Source organism: Thamnophis elegans, chromosome 3, assembly GCF_009769535.1.
Source record: "Thamnophis elegans isolate rThaEle1 chromosome 3, rThaEle1.pri, whole genome shotgun sequence".
Taxonomy (NCBI): Eukaryota; Metazoa; Chordata; class Lepidosauria; order Squamata; family Colubridae; genus Thamnophis; species Thamnophis elegans.
Genome location: NC_045543.1, coordinates 136,284,020 through 136,308,792, shown reverse-complemented (window position 1 = coordinate 136,308,792; position 24,773 = coordinate 136,284,020). Strand labels below are relative to the sequence as shown.

Genomic DNA, 24,773 nt, shown 5'->3' with positions numbered 1-24,773 from the left:
TTCCCTGCCCCCCTACATGCACTTGTGACCTCCTGCACCCTGTATTGGGCCTAGTAGGCCTTCCTGCAGCCTCCTGGGACCAAAAATGGGCCACCGGCAGTGCACCCCCATGCTTCCCTCGCCCTCCCACGCATGTGCACATGGCACCCCCATGCATGCACCCCCAGAGACCCAAAAATCAGCTGGCCAGCAGGAAGCGTGCATACAAGCGCAGTGGAGCTGAGCTGGTGTGATGGTTTGCGTGCCCGCAGAGAGGGCTCTGTGTGCCACCTGTGACATGCGTGCCATAGGTTCGCCATCACGGCTCTCTAGAAATGAGCAAATCGGTAGAAATTCTGAGAGCCTGAATCCTAACACAACTGGAAGTACAAAATGGGCAAATCTTTCCTTGACCAGCTGAAACCGGCAGGGCATTTGATTTGTCAGACAACTATAGAGCCTCTTTGCTCAGTCGAAATATTAAAATTGGTGCGATCGGCTGAATTCTTGAGAGCAGAGAATCCTCCTGAGGGCTCAGAATGAATGCCTCAACTGAATGGATCACAAATCCATGACTGATAACCCCAATATTTATTCATTTCAGGAGAACGGTTTCAAATCTAAGGAGACTTGTTTTGTGCGCTTCCGTGATCCGCGCGCCGTTTTGCGCATCTTTGTAATTTAACAGTCTACTGCGGATCAGCCAGAGACCTCCTATTAAATCTGGAACTGGCTTTGGCCTATCCCTGTTTGAGAGGATTTCTTTAAGGAACATCCCTGTAGAGAAACAGATCTCACAAGAAGGAAAAGCCAGCTGAGGAAGAGATTGGTTAGGGCAGGCCCCGTTTCCCATTTTTGCTGTAATGGTTTTCTCACCAATGCTGCCTTATTGGCATTTGCACTAACATGAAAACAAATAGCATCTTTTAAATATTTTTCTTAACTCCCTATGGATAGTGTGCTTTGCTAAAGCAATTAGAAAACTAAACAATGCAAGCTATCCAAGATTCCCTGGAAAGCAAAACAGTTTTTCCAACAGTTGGAAAGATTTTAAATATCCATTTTGAAATAAAATCCCATGTTTCATTTTCTTTAAACAAAAAAGATTTTTGTCTGATCTCTTGAAATTTTCACCATTAACTACATCAGACCCTGCTTGGCTTCTGCAAAATTAGCCAAAGATGCTTGTTGATGCTGCATATCATCCCACAGTTTGAATTAAAGAAACAATCATATTTTTAGAGTGAAAAACAATGACCTTTACAGAATTTGTTTTCCTGCTGTACTCATTATGTGGAAGAGAACAGGAAGAATAAGACTTCTTGTCCCATGGATGGGGGAAGCATTTTCGGTGGCATTCTATTTTACCACCAGTTTGCTGGACACCAAAACTGTGAGCGCATGCATGCAGACGCTCGCTTCATGAGAGCATGCGCCTTCTGTGCATGTGCGCAGACTTCCATGCTTGTGCTTTGCTCACACATGCAGCTTGCATGTGTGTGGCTTATAAAACATGGCTAAATAGGATGACATAGAGCTGGGGTGGGTGGGCCAGCCCACCCGCATGTTGTCACTACTGGTGTCGCCCATACCAGGCTGAACCGGCTAAATACTACCACTGATTCTATTGTATTTTGAGGGAGGAAAATCCTAGTATATTTCATCAGTTCTTCCTTTATTCAGGAGAGAGAGAAAATCCAATCCCCACATATGTGTATCATTTGTCAGGGAGAAAAAAAATACTTCTTTCCGTTAACTTTTTTTTTAATCTCAGCTATCTGCAAATATCTGCTTAAAAACCTAAGAATAGCAATAGCAATAGCAGATAGACTTATATACCACTTCATAGGGCTTTCAGCCCTCTCTAAGCAGTTTACAGAGTCAGCATATTGCCCCCAACAACCTGGGTCCTCATTTTACCCACCTCGGAAGGATGGAAGGCTGAGTCAACCCTGAGCCGGTGAGATTTGAACAGCTGAACTGCAGAACTGCAGTCAGCTGAAGTAGCCTGCAGTGCTGCATTTAACCATTGCGCCACCTCGGCTCTTTATCCAGAGTTTTACCTGGATAAAAACAAACTAGGTAGGTAGACATGGCATTTTCTCCTGTTTCCTCCTCAACATTATACAGCAAGGAACCAATCTGGGTCCGTCACCAGGACCAGAGGTTTTGTCTTCCAAACTTTTGGACTCATGCTGGAGCCCATCCTCAGGGAACGTCAAGGAAGCACAAGTGCAAAAAGACAAATCCTCTGGTCCCAGTGACTGACCCAGATTGGATCCTGCAACATGATATATTAGACACCTATATTCGCCTTCATTCATAATGATGCAGCCAATTCATGCTCTCCTGAAGTTGAATTCATCTCATCCTTTTAACCCCTCTTGAAATCCTTCTGACTTTTTCTTTGCTAAAATACTATGTCCCCCTGGGTCATTTTTTTCTCTTCTATTTCCACTCTTTATGATTGCTTCCCTGATTTTCCTTTAACCCAATATATCCCAACAGCCCTGTCTCTAATTCTTGTCTTCTAACTGACCACTCCAAACTAGGGGTAGAGAGTACAGAAGGCTTAAAATAGTGTTTCTCAACCTCAACCCACTTTTAAGGTATGTGGCCTTCAACTCCCAGAATTCCATGCTGCCTGAGGAATTCTGGGAATTGAAGTCCACACATCTTTAAAGTTGCCAAGGTTGATAAACACTGCCTTAGAAGATGATTAAGGAGCTGAGGTGGCACAGTGGTTAGAGTGCAGTACTGCAGCCACTTCAGCTGACTGCTAAGCTGCAGTTCGGCGGTTCAAATCTCACCGGCTCAAGGTTGACTCAGCCTTCCATCCTTCTGAGGTGGGTAAAATGAGGACCCGGATTGTTGTTGGGGGCAATATGCTGACTCTGTAAACCGCTTAGAGAGGGCTGAAAGCCCTATGAAGCGGTATATAAGTCTAACTGTTATTGCTATTGCTATTGATTCCATGAAACCGATTCATCTTCTTGCAAATTCAGTCTTCAGCTTTAGAGACCATGTTCCTAGGGCCAGTTATATGCTGTGCAAAGATGGATTAATAATGCCTATGAATTCTAAGAAGTTCCAAAGAGTTTCCAGGGCTGAAGAAAATGTTTTTTTCTGTTGTTTTTTTCTTCTCAAGGCCAGAAAATTGTGCAAATATTGACAATATAAATTAGGCATAAAGATGAATGCAGTGCTTTGTATAATACTGTATAGGCAGGTTTCAAAACTAGTTTTTCTCAGTATAGAATTTGGAATGGCCTGCCAATGGAAATTTATTATTTTTACATTATCAGCACAACACATATTGAAACCAGTTTGATATTTAAGATCTATTTCTGGAACCATTTTTTCCCCCTAGCTCTTCATCAAGTCATCAGTTATAATTATTAATGAACTACGTGACAGTTAACAACTTTCAACACCAAACTTTCTCTTTCATCAGCCTTTCCTCTCTCTCTCTGTCTCTTTGTAATTCTTACTTCTTACATTTATAAAGATAGTTGCATTTATAAGAATCTTGCCTCAACACCCAAGTGAATACAGTAACTTTTATAAAGCTGATTTAAAACGGCATTTAATAATTATCACAAAAATAAATAGCAAACAATTTGAAATATTTTTATGCAATTGTAAACAACAAATTACATAAGCCCTGTGTTCTCGGGACATGCTGTCTTTTAATGTGTGATATATTCCAATCTATTTCTAATTATGTAAGCATTTTTTAGCCAAGCATAGCTCAAAAATAAATTCACCTGAAAAGGGTGCTTTATTAAAATTTTGTTAACGCTGCTATAACTTAATTTTAGTCTTCTTCCATTCTAATCAAACTTTGAGAGCGAGTTGAACTTTTTATTGGAAACTTTGCCAAAATTCATCACAGATCCCATAAAAATGTATTAAAGGCACAGAGAAAGCAATCAAGGTCAGCAACACTGACAAATGTTTGTCTCATCATTTTTTTTAAAAAAAAATGCTTTTTTAATTTCAGTGTTTATGGTGGGAATCTTTCATAGGCCTTTTTGTCTGAGTTTGCTTAAACATTTTGCATTGATATTTCACTGGGTAAGCCGGTGTATATAAACAGAGAACAAACTCCATTCTCTTCTAGCACATTACCCAGTTGGGTAATGAAACATCTGTAAGAATATAGGAGAACAAACACATCAGGACTAGATTCAACAATCCATCTGCATTTAAAAGACACAGGCCACACTTTTGAAGATAACAAAGTTCACATTTTGGATAGAAAAGATCACTCATTTGAAAGTGGGGTTAAAGAGACAATTTATGTCAAAATTGAACAGCCCTTTCTCAACAGAGGGGGAAGGATATGGCATCATCTATCTCCAATCTACCACATGGTCCTTTCAACAGTTCCAAGAAGACTCCACACCCATTTGCACTCTTCAGGTGACCCTGATGACACAAATAAACTTCCAGGTAACCTTAAGATCTGCTAAAAGAATGCAAATGACCAGCTGTCTGCAAGGAGTATAAATCTTTCCATTCCCCGCCATCCAGTCAGAGCTGAAGAAGCTTCTTGGATAAGAAGCGAAACGTCTCCAGAGAAAAATCAGGAAGTCCAGTTGCCTCTTGAAAAAAAAGCACCTTTGGGACAACCATGAGCGGGATGACTGAGATTCTCCATAGACATCTGCAGGAAAACATCCAAGTTCAGAGAGTACCAAGGATCTCACATGTTCTTTTACCTTTAATGTCTTTGTGACTTTATATACAACACTGGCTCAGAGATGCCCACAAGTCAAGATGGCATCTATGATAATACAGCTGAAGCCCTATCCATCTTTTAGATGCACTGCTACTTCTTGACCATACCCTGCAGATATAAGAACCTAAGAAGTACCATGATGGATCAACCTATCTAATGCATCAGTGTAATCTCACACAAAATCAACTACACAAGGAAGTCCACTTGTCTCCCAGCAGATGGTCTTCAGAGGCAGTCCCACCGCCATCAACTCTTAACAGTCATTGATCTCTATAACTTCCATAAATCAATCCAACCCCCCTTTTTTAAGTAGCCAGGCTGCTAGCCAGATACTACATCTCATGTAGCTAATATAAATCGCCTTGACCAATTTCAACAAAACTTGGTACACAGTTGACTTACTCTCTGGAAACAAATACTGTGGGGGTAAAACACCCCTAACACTCCTCAGGGGAGTATGTTCTGTTAAGATGCAGCCTGTTGTGCCTTTAAATGGCTTCTACTGTACTGCCATAAAATAGCTTCTCCTGTACAGCACAGTGGAGTTGTCATTGTAACGGCTTCACAGTACTCCACAAGGGGGCTCCCTCTGATAAGGGGGAAAATCCAACATTACAAATTATGTTTGGTTCGGACATTTCCCCCCTATAAATAAATACCCAGGCAGTGCCGGGTTATCGGTGAGTTCCTTATATATCCATTTGTTGCAGGATTCATTCTGAGTCAGTCACCAGGATGAAAGGTTTATTCTTCCAAGCTTTCAGGCTTGTGCTGGCACCCATCATCAGGGAACTTCTCTCTTTCCAGAATATATGCACTGGGCTGTTCTATGTGAACCCAAAAACTCGGAAGAATAAACCTTTGGTCCAGGTGATCAACTCAGATGGGATCCTGCAACATTATTCTGGGACATGTATATTTTCCTTCATATCTATTTGTCTTCCCCAGTTCTACCTATTCAGTGGAGGAACACTCACAACTTACGTCTTTCTGTTGTAAAGATATGGGTCAGTCTGTCAGACAGAGTTCCAAGTAAGACCCCCAACGACTCCGAGGCTTGAGTTCCCTCAAAGTTCCATTTTATTAGAGATGTCATATTGGCACATTTGGTAAAAACCCTAATCTGAAAGATTTCAGGTTTTCCCCACCCAAACGAAAGTTCAAGTCCCTGCCTAGCACCCACATGTCCATCACATGGTCCAATCAGGCACCGTCCCAGCTGGAGATGCCTCCCAGTCACACCCTCCAGCTGCTGGGCCAAACGTCCTTGTCTCTCTCAGAAAGGAGTGTTATTTTTCACTATATCTATCCCACTCCATATAATCCCCCTCCCCAATTTCCCACAGCAATAAATGTGGCAGGCCGGAAGGCCCAATGCAAAAGATGGATTTCTGGCCTGACACACATACTTTGGCTGCTCTGAAGAGGCTTGTGATACAGCGGCACCTTTGCAAACTGGCAAGGAAAGATTTTGCTTTAATTTTGCGAGATTTAAAAACACCCACTGATTGATTGATTGATTGATTGATTGTTTGATTGATTACATTTATATGCCGCCCTTTTCCCCGAAGGAGACTCAGGGCGGCTCACAATTCAATCAGGGAAGGGGGTACAGACAGGGGGATAAAAAATAGACAAGACATAACAATACAAAATTTAAAAACACACAACAACCATACCATTTGAGAAGGGGGACAAAAACTCTTTAGCCCCAGGCCTGTCGGAACAGCCAGGTTTTAAGGGCTTTGCGGAAGGCCTGGAGGGTGGTGAGGGTTCGAATCTCCACGGGGAGCTCGTTCCAGAGGGTCAGGAATATCTGCTTTCATGGCATAAAATTCATTCAAATGCTTTGTAAATGCATATTCAGATTTTTTTTTTTTAAAATTCTGTTGTGAGTGAACCATAGGAGGTTTAACACTTAGGAGGTTGACCTGAGTAAACAGGGAATTTTACAAGCATTTTGCTTATGGTTGGCTGATTGGATTTTTTGTGTTTATGTCTGACTATGCTGTAGTTATGCACTGTTAAAGATGTGTCTGTAAATCCTTTACCTGTTCTCTCTCTTACACTTATTGATTTCTTCTTAACCTCTCATTATTGTCATCTCTCTCTTTTTCGCCCCTTAGAGAATAATTGTGGTTTCATTATATTTTAATCTTTCCATTTAGGGGGAATAAATGGTAATTTGAGGGAGACTGCATTTAGCAAATGCTATGTTTTGTTCTGTGAGGTATTATAATTGGAAAAGAATATTCAGCTAGGTCGGATCATTCAGAAGTACAGTACTGAAGTAATTTGCATGTTAAGTCCCCCCCTTTACAAAGAAAATCAGAAGCATTTTTACCTAATACTGTATTAAAATCAATCAATCAATCATAATTTTACATATTGCAGTGAACTTTCATTTTAACTTTAAAAAAGTAAGGTTCAGAGACAACTGGCACATCTAAATGGAAGAGAAAGGTTTTTAAAAAATCAAGAAAGTAGCCAGATAATCAAAGCCCTGCATCTCTTTAATGTGTATTGTGCATATCACACATAATAATTTAAAAAAGGACCAGGACTTTGATTTTATGCTCTACTGTGGAGTTTTCAATGCTCTACCACAAAATCAGTAGTTTTAGCAATTAAAACAATTTGGCACCTTATCTAGAGAGATCTTTTGGCAAGTGTTTTAACTAACACACTTAATACTTTTTTTTTACATTATGGCCTGTGAAAATAAAAATAAAATAAAATAAAAATAAAATAAAATGAAAATAAAAGAATAGCAGAGTTGGAAGGGACCTTGGAGGTCTTCTAGTCCATCCCCCTGCTCAAGCAGGAGACCCTATACCCGTGATGGCGAATCTATGGCATGCATGCCGGAAGTGGCATGCAGAGCCATCTCTCCGGGCATACGAGCCATCGCTGTTGCTCTTTTGGGTTTTGGTACATGGGCCAGGTGGTCTTCACAGATGCAGGAGCACCGGAAACTGGAATAGCAGCTGCCTGGTGTGCATGCATGTGCTGGGAAGATGATCTTCCAGTTTCTGGTGTGCACATATGCACCAGCCAGCTGGTCTTCCCAAGCGAACGCATGCCAAAAACTGGAATACCAGGTGGCTGGTGCACATACCAAAAGATTATTTTCCCGACATGCACATGCACACCGGGCATCTGCTCTTCCGGTTTCCGGCACACAAGCACAAGCGCTCCCATTTCGGCACTCGGTGCCAGAAAGGTTCACCAACACTGCCCTATACCATCTTAGACAAGTGAGTGTCCCGTCGCTTCTTAAAAACCTCCAGTGATGGAGTACCCACAACATCTGAAGGCAAAGCTACTCTACTGGTTACTGTTGGGAACTTTCTCCTTAATTCCAGGTTGTTTCTCTCCTTGGGAAATCTTCCCATTTTTCAGATGCCTTTATGTCAATGGTAACAATCCTTTCTTTTGACTTCCAGAATCACAGGTGCCTGATCAGCCAAGCTCTCTTCACGTCAGGCCTTTGTCAACCAGCATTGTAATGAGCTGGACCCCACCATTGAATCCAAACATCATTGTGCGTGGCTACATCATTGGCTATGGGGTAGGCAGCCCCTATGCCGAGACGGTGCGGGTGGACAGCAAACAGCGGTACTATTCCATCGAACATTTGGGTAGGTGACTGTTTTTTTTTTTCTTCTGGTTGCTTAACATAGAACCATTTCAGCTAGAACCACAACATCATAAGCCTACTGGGAGATTGCAAGACAACTCCTGCCTGTTCTGACCCAGCCTTAGCAGAATCTAGAAACAGACTCCTTGTCACGAAAAACCCCTCTTTATTTATCTCCTGTGAATTAATGACACCGAAAAGTCCAGGCAATAGTCCTTCAAAGAGTTAACTGCAGTAACAGACCTTATCAGTTTCTTGCGATATTTGCCAGGCTTTGAGCTCCCAGCCAAAAGGCTGCAAATTAAGTTGTGCCAAGCAGTCTTTGTGGCACGAAACACGGTGAGCAAAATCTTCAGAAATCCGAACTATTGTCTCCTACGACAACCACTCCCCTTTCCTTCTATTTATTCCCCAGCCAGGGAGGAGCCATTCAGTGTCCAGGTGTGCCTTGCTTCCCGAGTCAGCTCCTTGTCCTCAGTTGTTCTCCTCTCTTAACAGCTCTGCGCATACGTGCATCTGGAGAGCCAGCTGCCTCTCTGGTGGCTGGGAGATGTTGGATGGCCCTGTCTCTGTCTCTGTGTCCAACACTGAGCATCCATCAGAGCCTTCCCCAGGCCCCAGAGCAGGCCCAAGTTGTTCCCCAACCTCCTCATTGTCCGAGTCTGCCACCAGCTATGCTGTCAGCTGGCAGGCCACAACAATGCCTGTTTTTAAGAAATTCATACCAAAGGTATGCCTATAAAAGAACTGATTTTGGATTAACTGGAAACATCAGATACACAGTGTAGAAAGTTGTCTTAGATAATATAGTTCTAAAACAGTATACTCTGGCTTCATTAATACAGTTGCACTATGAGTAGAACATGAGAACCATTTTGGGGTAGTGATTAAGGCATCGGGCTAGAAACCAGAAGACTGTGAATTCTAGTCCCTCTTTAGGCATGAATCCAACTCGATGCCTCTCATCTCTAGGAAGCGAGCATTGGCAACCCACTTCTGAATTTTTGCCAAGAAAACTGTAGCTACTACTTAAGGCAGTCATCAGGCGTCAACACTGATTTGAAGACACACAAACTCAGTTCTAGAATTTATACAGACACAGAGTTCCTCCCAGCATAAGGGGTCCATGGTTCAATGGTCAAAGGCACCACCAGGATCAGATTACCAGGCAAAATTTAGGATTCCTTTAGCCTAGATAATGTCAGGGTTCCAAGTAATAGATCCATAGCAAGCAAAACTCCAAAGCAGATAGATTCCTCAAAGAATAGCTTTATTGGAATCATCATATTGTCACATATCTGGTGGAAACTGACTCTGAGGTCTCCTGTGGTTTTTACCTACTTAAAAGCAAACGTTTTTTCACTTTCTCAAAACAGTCACATGGTCCAATCATGGCGTGGTCGGGTTGCCAGTGACATCACTCCACCTTCCTCTGACCAGGTGTGAGAATGTCCTTGGTTCCCAAGAGAAAGTATTTTGTTTTGCCTACAGAATCCTCTCTATCTCAAATCTCCTCTCCCTTTCCCTGAGCTCTAGTGTGATAACACTGAAGTGGTCAAAAATGGCTTTGGTCAGATCAGCTTGAGGGTTGACCAATGTCTTCCAACAGACAGTAGTTTCTCCTTAGTGATCATCACATGTTGTGGAGGAGTTGTCTTGCCTATTCTGAAATTGAGTAGCAGAGAATTGCCATCATTATTAGCTGTAGCAGTGGCTTTATGTATTCTGTTGTAACCTTTTCATATCTAATACTTACCCCATTACTCTGTTTTATAATGTTACTATATTGTTGTTATTTTATTCTGTGTTACGACATTCCTATGTTATAGCTTGTGATTACAATAGCTTACTTGCTTTACTTGCTTTACTTACTTTACTTACTTTACTTACTTTACTTACTTTACTTACTTTACTTACTTTACTTACTTTACTTACTTTACTTACTTTACTTACTTTACTTACTTATTTACTTACTATACTTACTTTACTTACTTTACTTACTATACTTACTTTACTTACTATACTTACTTTACTTACTTTACTTAGTTAACTTACTTATTTACTTACTATACTTACTTTACTTACTTTACTTACTTTACTTACTTTACTTACTTTACTTACTTTACTTACTTTACTTACTTTACTTACTTTACTTACTTTACTTACTTTACTTACTTATTTACTTACTATACTTACTATACTTACTTTACTTACTTTACTTACTATACTTACTTTACTTACTATACTTACTTTACTTACTTTACTTAGTTAACTTACTTATTTACTTACTATACTTACTTTACTTACTTTACTTACTTTACTTACTTTACTTACTTTACTTACTATACTTACTATACTTACTTTACTTACTTTACTTACTTTACTTACTTTACTTACTTTACTTACTTTACTTACTTTACTTACTTTACTTACTTATTTACTTACTATACTTACTATACTTACTTTACTTACTATACTTACTTTACTTACCATACTTACTTTACTTACTTTACTTAGTTAACTTACTTATTTACTTGCTATACTTATTTTACTTACTTTACTTACTTTACTTACTTTACTTACTTTACTTACTATACTTACTTTACTTACTTTACTTACTTTACTTACTTTACTTACTTTACTTACTTTACTTACTTTACTTACTTTACTTACCTTCCTATCTATTTACTTTATTTACTTACCTTACTTTGTTAACTTGCTTACTTATTTATTTACCTTACTTTCCTACCTCGTGGAGATGGTTGACAAACTGGTCAGTGTCCTAGGAAGAAATTCCCTGTTTCCTGTGCAAATTCCTTTTCATAGAATATTTGGGACCAAATAGTTCCAGCCTTAAGAAACGTAAGACAGGAATGATAAAAAGTGACCTAACAAATAAAACCTAATAAATAACAAACTTGCTTCTCTGAAGTCCACAAATTCCATTCCGTGGGACTAGATTGGGAGGAAACCAAGAAGAATTATTTATAGGAAAGATTAAACACAAGTTTGGAAACCCGCTCTTTTTTCCATCTTCACCGTCCAAGTGTTTAGATTTCTGTTACTCTTACAAAGGCTTGTAGTTCAGAGGAAGTGCCTTAGTCCTTGTAGTTGTAGCCCTCCGGTATTTTGGATTTAATTTTTAATCATTGGAAGAGGCACTTCAGAACCTGGGACCATGTGAATCCAACAATTGTTGGATTATAGTGCCACTTTCTGGCATTGTACAGCTGCTTCTTCTGTTGCACTCATGCAATCTTGGAAAGAGACACAGCTGCTTTAATGAGTCCCAGAGAGGTGCGATATACAAGCCATCTCTCCTGAATCAAATCCAAAGCATTGAATAACCTCATTAATTAGCACCAGAGCAGCAGAGAGCCTGGGTTATGAGCTTTCCTCCCAAAATTAGAGTCTAATCCAGAAAATGGCAAACTTAAGAGTCTCTGTAATTACTTTAACTTGCCTGCTGCTTGTTAATTTTGTTGTCATCCCTAATGCCTTTCATAAAGCTGCTGAATTGTTCAGGAAAGTGTAAAACAGCCGATCAAATGAGGAACAAGTTGATCTGGAGATAGATTCCTAAGCGCAAGCAGCATTTTATATTCTAGGGCTGCAATGTTAGCAGTTACTCAGAACACACCTTTGCCGCATCCACAATTTTAAATGCTAATGAGTCCCACACTATATTTCAGAACAAATTTACCCCATCGGTGCCCAGGTTTGAACACAGTGGCAATCAAACCTGCATACTTTTTTATGTGTCAAAATAGTGTCAGGAGGTGTTTCATTATCTAGTCCCCATTACATACTTTCTCTGACATTTTGTCTTGGCGCCATGCAGAGAAACTGTTTTATTCTTTGGATGGAAAGGAAACTTTGCCAGGGAACAAAGATCAGATGTTGAGAGAAAGATTTCTTAATGCTCTTCTTCAATGCTCCTTTACTGCATAACTTTTAAACCTGATTATATACGTATATATTCTCATTCTGACCCAGGCTTCCTTAGAAAGCAAGAAGCAAAGGCTTTATATATATATATATATATATATATATATATATATATATATATATATATATATATATATATATATATATATATATATATATATATATATATATATATTGTGTCACAACCCCTGGCATGCCCAAATATGGGAGGGAGCATACTGCTTCCCTTTTCTGTCTATCAACTCACTCTGGCAGAAAGCTATATTTTTTAATGTTGCCTTTGTTACATTTGTGTTGCAATTGTGCTAAAGTCTCCCTTTATTTATTTATCAGCACAATTGCAACACACACACACACACACACACACATACACATACACACACATACACACACACACACATATACACAAGATACAGAAAAGAACATACAAAAATAAAAATAGGACAGAAACAAAATATAAAAATGAAATAAAGAAAAATAAAGCAAATATATAAACAAATTATTTTGTCCTTCAGCAGAATCAGTATAAACAATTTTAGTAACATCACCTTCCCTTAAATTACAACAAATAATCTCTTCTTTCCACATTTCATCTCTTATCCATTAAAAAATCCTTTAAAAGCCTAATCAGCTCAGACTCGATCCACAAAAGTCCAGAGAGTTTGCCTAAGTCCAGAAAAGTTAAGAGATAACTAGAGATAACAACATATTTATTTTAATCTTGATCAAATAAACCAGCTTGATATTCCTTCCCTTTACTTTTAACAATCTTGATCTTTAATTGATCTTAAAATGATGTCATAACACTTGCTTTCTGTTCATTTTTGTCTTTGCCCCTTTTCATAAAATTATTTAAAATTTAACAGGCTTCTTTTTTATATCCCATATAGGAAAATTACCCAAGTTACTCTCTTGGTTTGTTACATATATATCCCTTCAACTCTTTGAAGTTGAAACTGGTTTAGACTCTGCTTAGCCTTCTGAGATCAACCAAGATCTATCTCAGGACTGTCAAACTCCCAGCCCATTGACCAGATGCATCACACGCTGGCCATGCCCCTGCCTAGTTTAGCGAAGGGAGGGGAGTCCCGATATTTCGTTTGATGCTGCCATGACGATGTGAGTTTGGCACCCATCATCTAGCTGGATCCCCAGAAGCTAACATGAGAAATCATGAAATACATAGAAAGACATTCAGTTATACAAAAGAGAGATCATAGAAAATCCTCTTACATGGACTCCACCTCTGCAGATCCAGCCGAGGCACAGGAGGACAAATTGGCAGACCATCACTGGGTTGAGTTTCAGGATGTTGCCCCCGGGGACGTGGACAAGGCCATGAGAGCTGTGAGTGCCTCCACTTGTGTACTGGACCCGTGTCCCTCTTGGCTGGTTGCCAACAGTGGAGAGGTGACACGGGGCTGGATCCAGGCGGTTGTTACCACCTCCCTTCGGGAGGGGATCTTCCCCTCCGCACTTAAAGCGGCAGTGGTGAGACCCCTCCTGAAGAAACCATCCCTGGATCCAGCCGTTCTTAACAATTATCGTCCAGTCTCCAACCTCCCCTTTGTTGGGAAGGTTGTTGAGAAGGTGGTGGCCTCTCAGCTTCAGCGGTCCTTGGAGGAAGCCAGTTACCTTGACCCATTCCAGTCTGGCTTCAGGCCTGGTTACAGCACAGAAACCGCTTTGGTCGCATTGACCGATGATCTCTGGAGAGCCAGGGATGGAGGCCATGCCTCCATCTTGGTTCTCCTTGACCTCTCGGCAGCTTTCGATACCATCGACCATGGTATCCTTCAGCGACGACTGCGGGAGGTGGGGGTGGGAGGCACTGTTTTGCAGTGGTTCTCCTCCTACCTCTCGGACAGGTCGCAGTCGGTGTTGGTTGGGGGGCAGAGATCGACCCCTAGGCCCCTAACATATGGGGTGCCGCAGGGGTCGGTCTTGTCCCCCCTACTATTTAACATCTACATGAAACCGCTGGGCGAGATCATTCGGAGGCATGGGATAAGATACCACCAATACGCGGACGATACCCAGTTGTATCTGTCCGCCCCGTGCCAACTCAATGAAGCGGTGGACGTGATGAACCGGGGTCTTGAAGCCGTTAGGGACTGGATGAGGGCTAACAAGCTTGTACTCAACCCGGAAAAGACCGAGTGGCTGTTGTGCTTCCCTCCCAATAATTTGGCTAGTGTTCCATCACTCAGGCTGGGGGCCAAATATTATACCCCTCAGACAGGGTTCGCAACTTGGGAGTCCTCCTGGACCCACAGCTGACCTTTGATCACCATCTGTCAGCTGTGACCAGGGGGGCATTTGCCCAGGTTCGCCTGGTGCACCAGTTGTGACCCTACCTGAACCGGGAGGCTCTCACAACAGTCACTCATGCCCTTATGACCTCTAGGCTGGAATACTGCAACGTGCTCTATATGGGGCTGCCCTTGAAGAGCATCCGGCGACTTCAGCTAGTACAGAATGCGGCCGCGCGAGTGATTGTGGGTGCACCTCGGTTCGCCCACATAACACCTATCCTCTGCGAGCTGCGCTGGCTACCTGTTGATCTCCGGGTGCGCTTCAAGGTGCTACTTACCACCCATAAAGCCCTCCATGGTAGTGGATCTGGGTACTTGAGAGACCGCCTCCTGCCAATTACCTCCCTGCGACCTATTAGATCACACAGATTAGGCCTCCATCCGAGTTCCATCCGCGGAGGAGAGCCTTTTCAGTAGTAGCTCCGACCCTTTGGAACGATCTCCCCGTGGAGATTCGTACCCTCACCACCCTCCAGACCTTCCTCACAGCCCTCAAGATCTGGCTATCCCGTCAGGCCTGGGGTTAAAGATTATAATCCGTCCCCTCCCGAATGATGAATGTTGCTTCTATTTTTAATTACGTACTGTTTTTATATGTCATTGTGTGTACTCCCTTCCCTATACGTTGTCAGCCGCCCTGAGTCCCCTCAGGGAAAAGGGCGGCCTATAAATAAATTTATCTATATCTATCTATATCTATACCCCTGTGATTCTAGGCCAGGGTTCTGCAACCTTAAATACTCAAAGAGCCATTTGGACCCGTTTTCCACAGAAAAGAAATCAACGGGAGCCAATAATTTAACAACTGGTGTGACTGGGTGGGCCTGGCCAACTCGATTCACTCACTTCCACCCAGTCACATGATTCCCCTCCAGCCAGTCAATAGGACAGAGAACTGGTTGTTAAATTATTTGCCACACCCAGCCACACTTCACCCCCCTCCCAGCCACTCTTGCCACACCTGGCCTCACACTTCACCTCTCTCCCTCCCTCTTTCCCACCCTCCCTCCCTCCCTCCCTCTCTCCCTGTCTCTGTCTCTCTGTCTCTCTCTCTGTCTCTCTGTCTCTGTCTCTGTCTCTGTCTCTCTCTCTCTCTCTCTCTCTATTTGGTATGCCCAGCACCAACAAGGGCTGGAAGAAGTGCCTGTGAGACCAAGCAAGAGATGAGGTGCTGGAGAATCGGCCCTGACTGCTTCTAAACAACACATGCTTCTAACACAAATGCTATGCTACCTCTTCCTGTTGTACTATTACAACAGGAAGATTGTAAAAACTCTACCTATTTTAAAAATTAGTTTTTGCTCTCTCTCTCTCTCTCTCTCTCTCTCTCTCTCTCTCTCTCTCTCTCTCTCTCTCCCCTCTCTCTCTCTCATGCCCAGTACCAACAAGGGCTGAAAGAAGTGCCCGTGAGACCAAGCAAGAGATGAGGCACCGGAGAATCGGCCTTGACTGCTTCTCTCTGCAACAGAGGGATAAAAGAGCCACATGTGGCTCCGCAGCCACAGGTTGCTGACCCCTGTTCTAAGCAAACTGAATCTATCATATATGCCCTTCTTCAGTTCTTGCTTTACAGAGACATGTGAATTAATCTTCCTGTTGGGGAGCATGATGGCTTGTGTGGTTAGGACACTGGGGTGGAGATTAGGAAGCCTGTATTTGAGACCTGAGTGCTACCATAGTTGAGCTCCTGTCCTTTGCTCCCGTTCTTGCCAGGGACAATGAAAGAAGCCCCCAATTGGGTATCCACCCAGGCAATGGTGAATGTCACTTAATATTCCTTTCCACTTGGAAGCATTTTGGTGCTGTTATGACTGAGGCCCATGTTCCTCCCCAACCTCCTCACTGTCTGAATCTGCTGCCAGCACTGCTGGCCGGCCACAACACATGCTTCTAACACAAGTGCTATGCTACTGCTTCCTGTTGTACTATTACAACAGGAAGATTGTAAAAACTCTACCTATTTTAAAAATTAGTTTTTGCTAGTAATCCCTTGAAAACAGATATAGTTTTCTTTGGTGCATGTAAAATGCACTTGAAAGAAACGGTTAGCTACGGGCTAATATTTTGATCAGTTCATATCAATTGATCATTTTCTGCAGCTACGTAGTCTAATAATCCTGGCTGTTGTACTTTCATGTCTTTCTTATTTACTAGCATGGGCTTGCTTGTTTGTTTATTTATATCACACTGTTAACTTGACCAGGAGTCACAAATTGTGAAAAGCATAGTGAAAATTGTTGCTCATCCAGAGAAACAATCATAACAGATTTGCCCCCAAAGCCTGATAAGATTAAAAAAAATCATTTCTAAAATAAGTAATCCTTCGTTCAGACTTTTAAAAACTACAGTATACTTACCCTTGGTAAGATAGATAGCTAAAACATTTGATAATTAGTAATAACAATGACTCTTATTGTAGTCCTTGACTTACAATCAGAATTGGAATTAAAATTCCCATTGCTAAGGAAGGCAGTTATTAAGTGAGTTGTACCTGATTTTACAGCCTCTTTTTTGCCATGGTTGTTAAGTGAATCACTGGAGTTGTTAAGTGAATAGAATATAGTTCTTTATTGGTCAAGACAAGAAATTTGTCTTTGGTGCATATGCTTTCAGTGTACATAAGGTGAATAAAATTACATTCATCAAGAATAAAAAGATACAACACTTAGTGATAGTCAAGGTTACTAATAAACTATCAAATTGTACTAGGAAACAATAAAAACAATATAAATTGAAAGATACAAGCAACGTGGTTATAGTTATAAGTGGGGAGAGATAGATACTAGGAAGGAAGAGGAGAAAAATAGTAATACATTCTTGGTAAATTATTGACAGTGTTATGGGAATGAGTTGTTAAGCAGAGTGACACAACTGTCCTTGTGTCTACATGTCTTGGTGTGCAGTGCCCTATAGATTTATTTTGAGGGTAGAAGTTGAAACAACTTAATCCAGGATGTGATGGGTCTTTGGATATTTTCACAGCCCTCTTTTTGACTCGTGCAGTATATAGGTCCTCAATGGAATCATGTGATTATTATTGACTTTGCTTGACTTTCTTGATTTTGCTGGGTGGGAAGGTCACAAAAGGTGATTCCATGACCCTTAGATGCTACAGCCATCATAATTGTACCCTGGTTGCCAAGTGTCAAGTGCCAAAATGTTGATCATACGACCATGGCAATGCTATAATTGTAAGTGCAAGGACTGATTGCAAGTCACTTTTTTCAGTGTGTTGTTGTAACTTTGATCATTAAACTAATGGTTGTAGATGTTCTTTTAATTATAACCTCCTTTTTAGTTTTTTTTTTTTTAATACGGTCCTTTTAGTTTTTTTATACAGTTCTTGGTGTAATAATTACTGTATAGCTTTGTATTAGTAGTTCTGAACTGTAGACATTTTCCCATCACTTATTACATTAGATTAATTGCATCACAATGATTATTTCTTTGTGCTGGTCAACTTTGAAAGCATTTCATAACAACATTAATTTAAAAATAGCCTTTTTAGACAGCTGCAATTTAAGTGTCTCAGTGAAGAAAATAAAATTGATGTTAAAATACAGTTAAAAACCACCCTTTGGCCTCCATCTCAATCAAAACTCTTCAGTCTATCTAGCAGTACCAGAATGGGCATCAAGAAAGTTAAGATGACACTTGCAACAAAGCTTCACTCCTTGTATATATATAGTACATTGAAGAACAGAATGGAATGGAATGGAATGGAACGGACCAGAACAGAATAGAATTCTATATTGGCAAAGTGTGATTGGACTCACAAGGAATTTGTCTCTGGTGCATAAGCTCTCATTGTACATAAAAGCTTCATCACTTATTATTTAAAAGCTTAAGTGATAAATTATGATTATAGTCATCATGAACATACATTCATCATAAATCATAAGATACAACACTTAGTGATAGAATCAACATAAATTGTACTAGGAAACTAAACAAAACAATATAAATCGTGAAGATACAAGCAAATTATAGTCATAGATAGAAAAGGAGATAGGTAATAGGAAAGATGAGAAGAAGAATATTAATGCAGTCTTACTAAATAGTTTGACAGTGTTGTGGGAATTAGTTATTTAGCAGAATGATGGCATGGAAGAAAAACTCCTTGGGTATAGTTGCTCTGATTGCAGTGCCCTATGGCGTTGTTTTGAGGGTAGAAGTTGAAACAATTTATGTCCAGGATATGAGGGCACAGGTGGGTTTCAAAATTTTTTACTACCTATTCTGTGGGCATGGCTTGGTGGTCATGTGACCGGGTTGGCGTGGCCAACTTGTAAAATGTGGTGAAACTCACTTAAAAATGCTCTTGCTTAACAACCAAAATGTTGGCTCAGAAACTCTGGCATTTGAAGAGTGCAAGTCTTAAGGCTGTCAAGTTACAAGACGCTCGCACCCCTAACCCTTTAGAAAAAAAACCCAAAAACTTAAAACTCTATTTTTTAAAGCATTTTGCACCCGGGGAAAGTCTGAACAAGGCACACCAAGCCACACACCACCCCCACTGACTTTGAAGTCTTTCTCTCGTGCAGCCAAAACCCCTCGCCATTCTCACCTGTGGTTGCCCCTTCAACCTCCCACCCATGGAGGATGTGCAATAGTCCTCCTGGAGGGGCAGCCAAGAGGCACTTTCCCCCACCCCCCAAATAGTATGTAGGCTGAGGAAAGGGAGAGGGGAGAGGGGAACTCTTCTTTTTTCTGTGGGGCAGAAAGAGGTGAGGCAGCCTCAGGTGCCATCCGGGGATAGCCGCTCAGAGGCGTTGCTTCTCGGCCTGAAACAAACTGACAGTGAGGAAGGAATCTCTGCTGGCTGCAACAGCAGCAGAAGCAGCAGCTGCAGCTAAAACACAATCCCGCACAGTCAGTTCTGGCTCACCTTTCCCAAGCATGTACCGTTGGTGCTGGCGCCACTTTTGGTTAATCTAGCTCAGCAGCGATGGCAAGAAGCAGCTGCCAGCGATGCTCTCAGCAATGGCAAGAGCCCCGTCCCGGAGCCAGATTCACCAAAAGCAGTGCCAGAAGCAACGGGACATGCTCAGGGAAGGGAGAGCCAGAACTGACTGCCCAGGATTGTGCTTCAGCCACCGCTGCTGCTTCTGCTGCTGCTGCCTGCTGCAGCCACCAGAGACTCCTTCCTTCCTGTCGCTTTGCTTCGGGCTGAGAAGTGATGCCTCTGAGGGGCTGTCCCCGGATGGTACCTGATGCCACCTCACTGCGGCTCTTGGAGGAAGGAAGCAGGGATGTGGGCCGGCACCGCTTTCCCAGCCAGCCACCCAGCTAAGCAGTGCAGGTGGGGCTTCAGCCAGTGGGGCTGCAGCCGGCAGGTGTGGTGGTGGCAAGCGGTAAGGGAAGCTAGTGCCAGCCAGAAACCCTGCCTCCTTCCTCTGTTAGCTCAGCCGGGAAGGAATCAGGGGGAGAGAGGGAAGAGAAAGCCATCCTTAGCAGAAGCTCCACTTTCTCCTCCCTCTCTCCCCTTGATTTCTCCCCACAGCAAGTAAGGCAGCTCCCAAAGGGAACAGCTGTTTCTTTCTTTCACCAGTATGGGGGCGTGGCCAGGCTGCCATTGTTACTGGTCCTATCCAGTACACCAGATTTTCACTACCTCTCCTGGCGTACCGTACCCTACCAGGAGAAACCCACCTCTGTATGAGGGGTCTGTAGATACTTTCACAGCCCTCTTTTTGACTCATGCAGTATACATGTCCTCAATATCTCAATGTATAAAGGAGGAGGAGAGGAACACAGTGGCTCATGTGGTTAGAACAATGGCTTGAAATCAGCAAGCTCATGTTCAATACCGGAGTGCTGCTGTGAGGTGGGGTGAGTTCCCGTACTTTGCTCCAGCTCCTGCTTAGTGGTGATGTCACTGGCTATTTTTTTCAACCCAGAAGCACCTTAGTGCCTCCAACACGAGTATGATATCAAGGAGCAATATATCCATCACCCGGTTGTAATTGTGCTATATCAGTTAGATTGGCAGCATAGAAATTTAATAAAATAAATAAATATTTTCTCTTTCTGTGCGCATCATTGAAACTAGCTTAAATTATCTCATGCATAACATAGGTTTGACCAGCGACCAGCTGTGACCACAGCTATTAAAAATCCAAAAATCTTCTGGCATTTTTACCCGGAAGCAACCTGATACAAAGGGATTCTAGAGTTCTCCACTAGTACGAGACATGTCAATTTTTTCATTTATGTAACTCTGCTGTGAACTGAGTCATACTGTGCCTGGACCAATCAACTAGATAGGTAAGGTTAAACCATCTGAGATGCCAGCTTAAATGCAGTGGAGGCAAAAATAGAAACCTTTCTTCATTTGCTTCAAAAAAAAAAGACTAACAAGTTAGCAAAGAAATGTAAATAAGCCTAAGAACACATTTAGACTTCATAAAAACCAACAATTGTTGAGCATTCCTGTGCAGCATGAAATAATGCAATGTTTAGACACTTCTTGGCAATTCTCTCTTAGCTTCTCCTGTCATTAAAGTGGTAAACTAATGTTCAGATGCTGCTTCTTTGGTTTATTTAGCAGTATGTTCAAAACAGGATCTCTAGATTCATCCCATTTTAGCAGGCTAGAAATAGCTTTCAACCCTCTTATTAAACAGAAATAAGTTAGGGTTCTCATTATGGCATCACACTCTGATGTTCTTTTGGACTGCAAAGCCTATGATCAGAGGTGGTATTCAGCCGGTATTCTGGCAAACTGGTAGTGGACATTTTGAATATTCTCTGCCTCCTGACTCCCAATTGGGTCTTCTTTTGTTGCCCTGCACTGGAAAATGGAACTGGAAAGCAGGTTAGTTGGGTGGGGAGGGATGGGGATTTTGCAGTATCCTTCCCCCAGGAGTGGGGAGGGAATGGGGATTTTGCAGTATCCTTCCCCTGCCATGGCCACCAAACCACACCTACCAAGCCACGACCACAGAACTGGTAGTACAAAATGTTAATCCCACCACTTCCTATAATCACTTGTCAATGACCATGTTGGCTCATTGATAAGATGCGAGTTTTTCTAAAATATCTGGAGGACAATAAGTTGACATACCTCCAAAGTGAATGTATTTCTCAGAGAGGGAAAAGTAGGAACCAGTGATCAGAGTTCAACTGTACTTTGCAAACAGAACAGATTTTTCTTTTAGGATTTAGGGACACCAACTCTGTTATTCTATATTCTATGTAAAATGAATTGGACATTAATTTGTCCAGGATGGTATAAGGATTCCTGCTTTGGACAGGGCTTTGGACTAGAAGACATCCAAGGGTTCCTTCCAGTCCTATGATTCTATATTTCAGTGTGTTGGTTGAAACAGATCTATTTTCAAACTGTACAAGCAGAATTTTTCCTTGTTTTTTTTTTGTCACAGAGAAATTCTTATTGCCGTTACAAATTTAGTGGTGACTCTTTCACAACTACATTGATTTCTATTGGAGTTTAGTCTTATGGGGATCAACTTCTATTTGTCTTCCCGCACAGAAGTTAAGGCAAGCTTTAGGACTAGCTGTTGTGAAAAATCAGACACTCCAATGATGTGAATCCCTTTGGGCTTATGTACCACGCTGTATATCAGATTTGTTGAAAATTTCTTGTTTGTAGCATCAGCAATAGCTACAAGAGTTGAGCCTTCAAATAAAAAAAAAGATATCAAACAGAGGGGGAGGAGGTTGGAGGTCTTCTAGTCCAAACCCCTGCTTAGACAGGAAACCCTACAGCATTTCAGACAAATAGTTATCCAACATCTTCTTAAAAACTTTCAGTGTTGGAACATTCTCAACTTCTGGATGCAAGTTGTTCCATGTTGTTTGCAAATGCTTAGCTCCATCTGGTCACCTGGACTCTACTATCCCAAATTAAGGGATTACAGGTTTATAAACAAGAAGGAGGTTTATCTTTCACTATTGTTCCCCCCCCCCGCACTGCCCTCCATTCAGTCGAGCTCCATTCAGTCCAGCTACATCTTTCAAATTTTTCTTTCCTGATCTCTAACTTCCATTTATTTGAAATGTCAATCAGCAGAATTCTCTTTTCTGTTGTTAGAACAGATTTCTAGACTAACTGCATATTCCACTGGCCCGTTAACATAAAATTAATATACGTACAAGGGGGTGAAAAAAATCATTTTAGAGATGAAATAGAATGGGAAAAATCAATTGACTTTGAAGGTGGATGGGGAAAAGAATGTATCTGATTAATCTTTTAAAAAGGATTTGGAGAAATTAATGAATGCAATAAATTCATTCATAAGTTGGATGGGGAGATCCATTGATTTTAATAATGGTTTGTGGAACAGCTCATTTCAGGTAGATGGGCTTTGGAATTAAATCATTTAAAAAACATTAAGAAGTGTATTTGTTTCCAAGTGGATTCTACAGTTTTAATATGGCTACCACTCTAGGAGGCTACTAAGCATGTTTGGCTCTAAAAGCTTAGAACCAGTTTGATGAAGATTAGAGCCAGTTTGGTGTAGTGGTTAAAATGTTGGCCTAGAAACCAGGAGACTGTGAGTTCTAGTCCCACCTTAGGCATGAAAGCTAGATTGGATGGTTTTGGTCCAGCCACTCTCTTTCAGTTCAATCCACCTCATAGGGTTGTTGTAGTGGGGAAAATAGAAGGAGAAAATATGTCTTCAGTTATTTACATAGTAATAAAAGTAGGATTGAATGATAGAGGGCAAAAGAAGAAGTGGACGACAGAGAATGAGGTGGCTGGATGGAATCACTGAATCAGTTGGCATGAGTTTACATGGACTCTGGTGGATGATAGAGGACAGGAAGGCCTGGACGAATATTGTCCATGGGGTCACAATGGGTCGGACATGACTTTGCAACTAACAACAACAACAACCAAAACAACAATAAAGGGTGGGATAAAAATCTAGTTAATTAATTTGTGAATATATTTAACATGTATTGGCCAGGTCCTCTGTTATCAAAGCTATTTTTCATTTCCCCAATTTTTCCAAATCTTCTGCAATGGGGAGCTATATATACTGCACTTTGGGGGCTGTAAAATGGATAAAGATGCTTTGTTTTAACAAACATTGGAACAAAGTTTCCCCTTGAAGCTACTTCACAAAGCAGTGCAGTCCTTCTTCTTAAAGCATTCGGAGGCACGGGATAAAATACCATCAATACGCGGACGACACTCAGTTGTACTTGTCCGCCCCGTGCCAACTCAATGAAGCGGTGGACGTGATAAACCAGGGTCTTGAGGCCATTAAGAACTGGATGAGAGCTAACAAACTGGTACTCAACCCGGACAAGACCGAGTGGCTGTTGTGTTTCCCTCCCAATAATTTGGCCAGTGTTCCATCGCTCAGGCTGGGGGGTCAAATTTTACACCCCTCAGATAGGGTTCACAACTTGGGAGTCCTCCTGGACCCACAGCTGACTTTTGACCATCATTTATCGGCTGTGACCAGGGGGGCATTTGCCCAGGTTCGCCTGGTGCGCCAGCTGTGACCCTACCTGAACCGGGAGGCCCTCACAACAGTCACTCGAGCCCTTGTGATCTCTAGGCTGGAATACTGCAATGTGCTCTACATGGGGCTGCCCTTGAAGAGCATCCGGCGACTTCAGCTAGTCCAGAATGTGGCCACGCGAGTGATCGTGGGCGCACCGCGGTTCGCCCACATAACACCTATCCTCCGCGAGCTGCGCTGGCTACCTGTTGATCTCCGGGTGCACTTCAAGGTGCTACTTACCATCCATAAAGCCCTCCATGGTAGTGGATCTGAGTACTTGAGAGACCACCGCACAGCCCTTAAGATCTGGCTATCCCGTCAGGCCTGGGGATAAGATTCTAATTCGCCCCCACCCGAATGTTGAATGAAAGTTGTGTTTTATTGCTTTATTTTTTTTTCTTATTCACGTATTGTCTTATGTTTTGTCTTGCACTCCCCCTCCCATGACTCCTCGGTGGGGTGGGTGAGGGTGGGCGGGGCCAGCCAAAGGCAGGATTTGGAGGTTCTCTGAACCAGCCATAATGTTAGCTACAGGTTCTTCCGAACCCGGGGGAACCTGTAGCAGCCCACCCCTGTCCACAGTGTATTTGAAGAACTCTTTATTTTTCACCAGAACTCCTGCAAAAAGTGGGTGGCTTTGGCATTTCAGATCAGGAAGCATCTCA

General features: G+C 41.9%; 1 protein-coding gene across 1 annotated transcript in view; it reads left to right on the top strand.

The window, feature by feature from the left end:
• Nucleotides 1-24,773, top strand: part of DCC (DCC netrin 1 receptor) — a 774,549-nt gene that overhangs the window by 565,515 nt on the left and 184,261 nt on the right. The window contains exon 15 of the mRNA XM_032213902.1: nucleotides 8,170-8,364. Coding sequence (XP_032069793.1) covers nucleotides 8,170-8,364 — 195 coding nt within the window. The remainder of the gene's footprint in view (nucleotides 1-8,169; nucleotides 8,365-24,773) is intronic.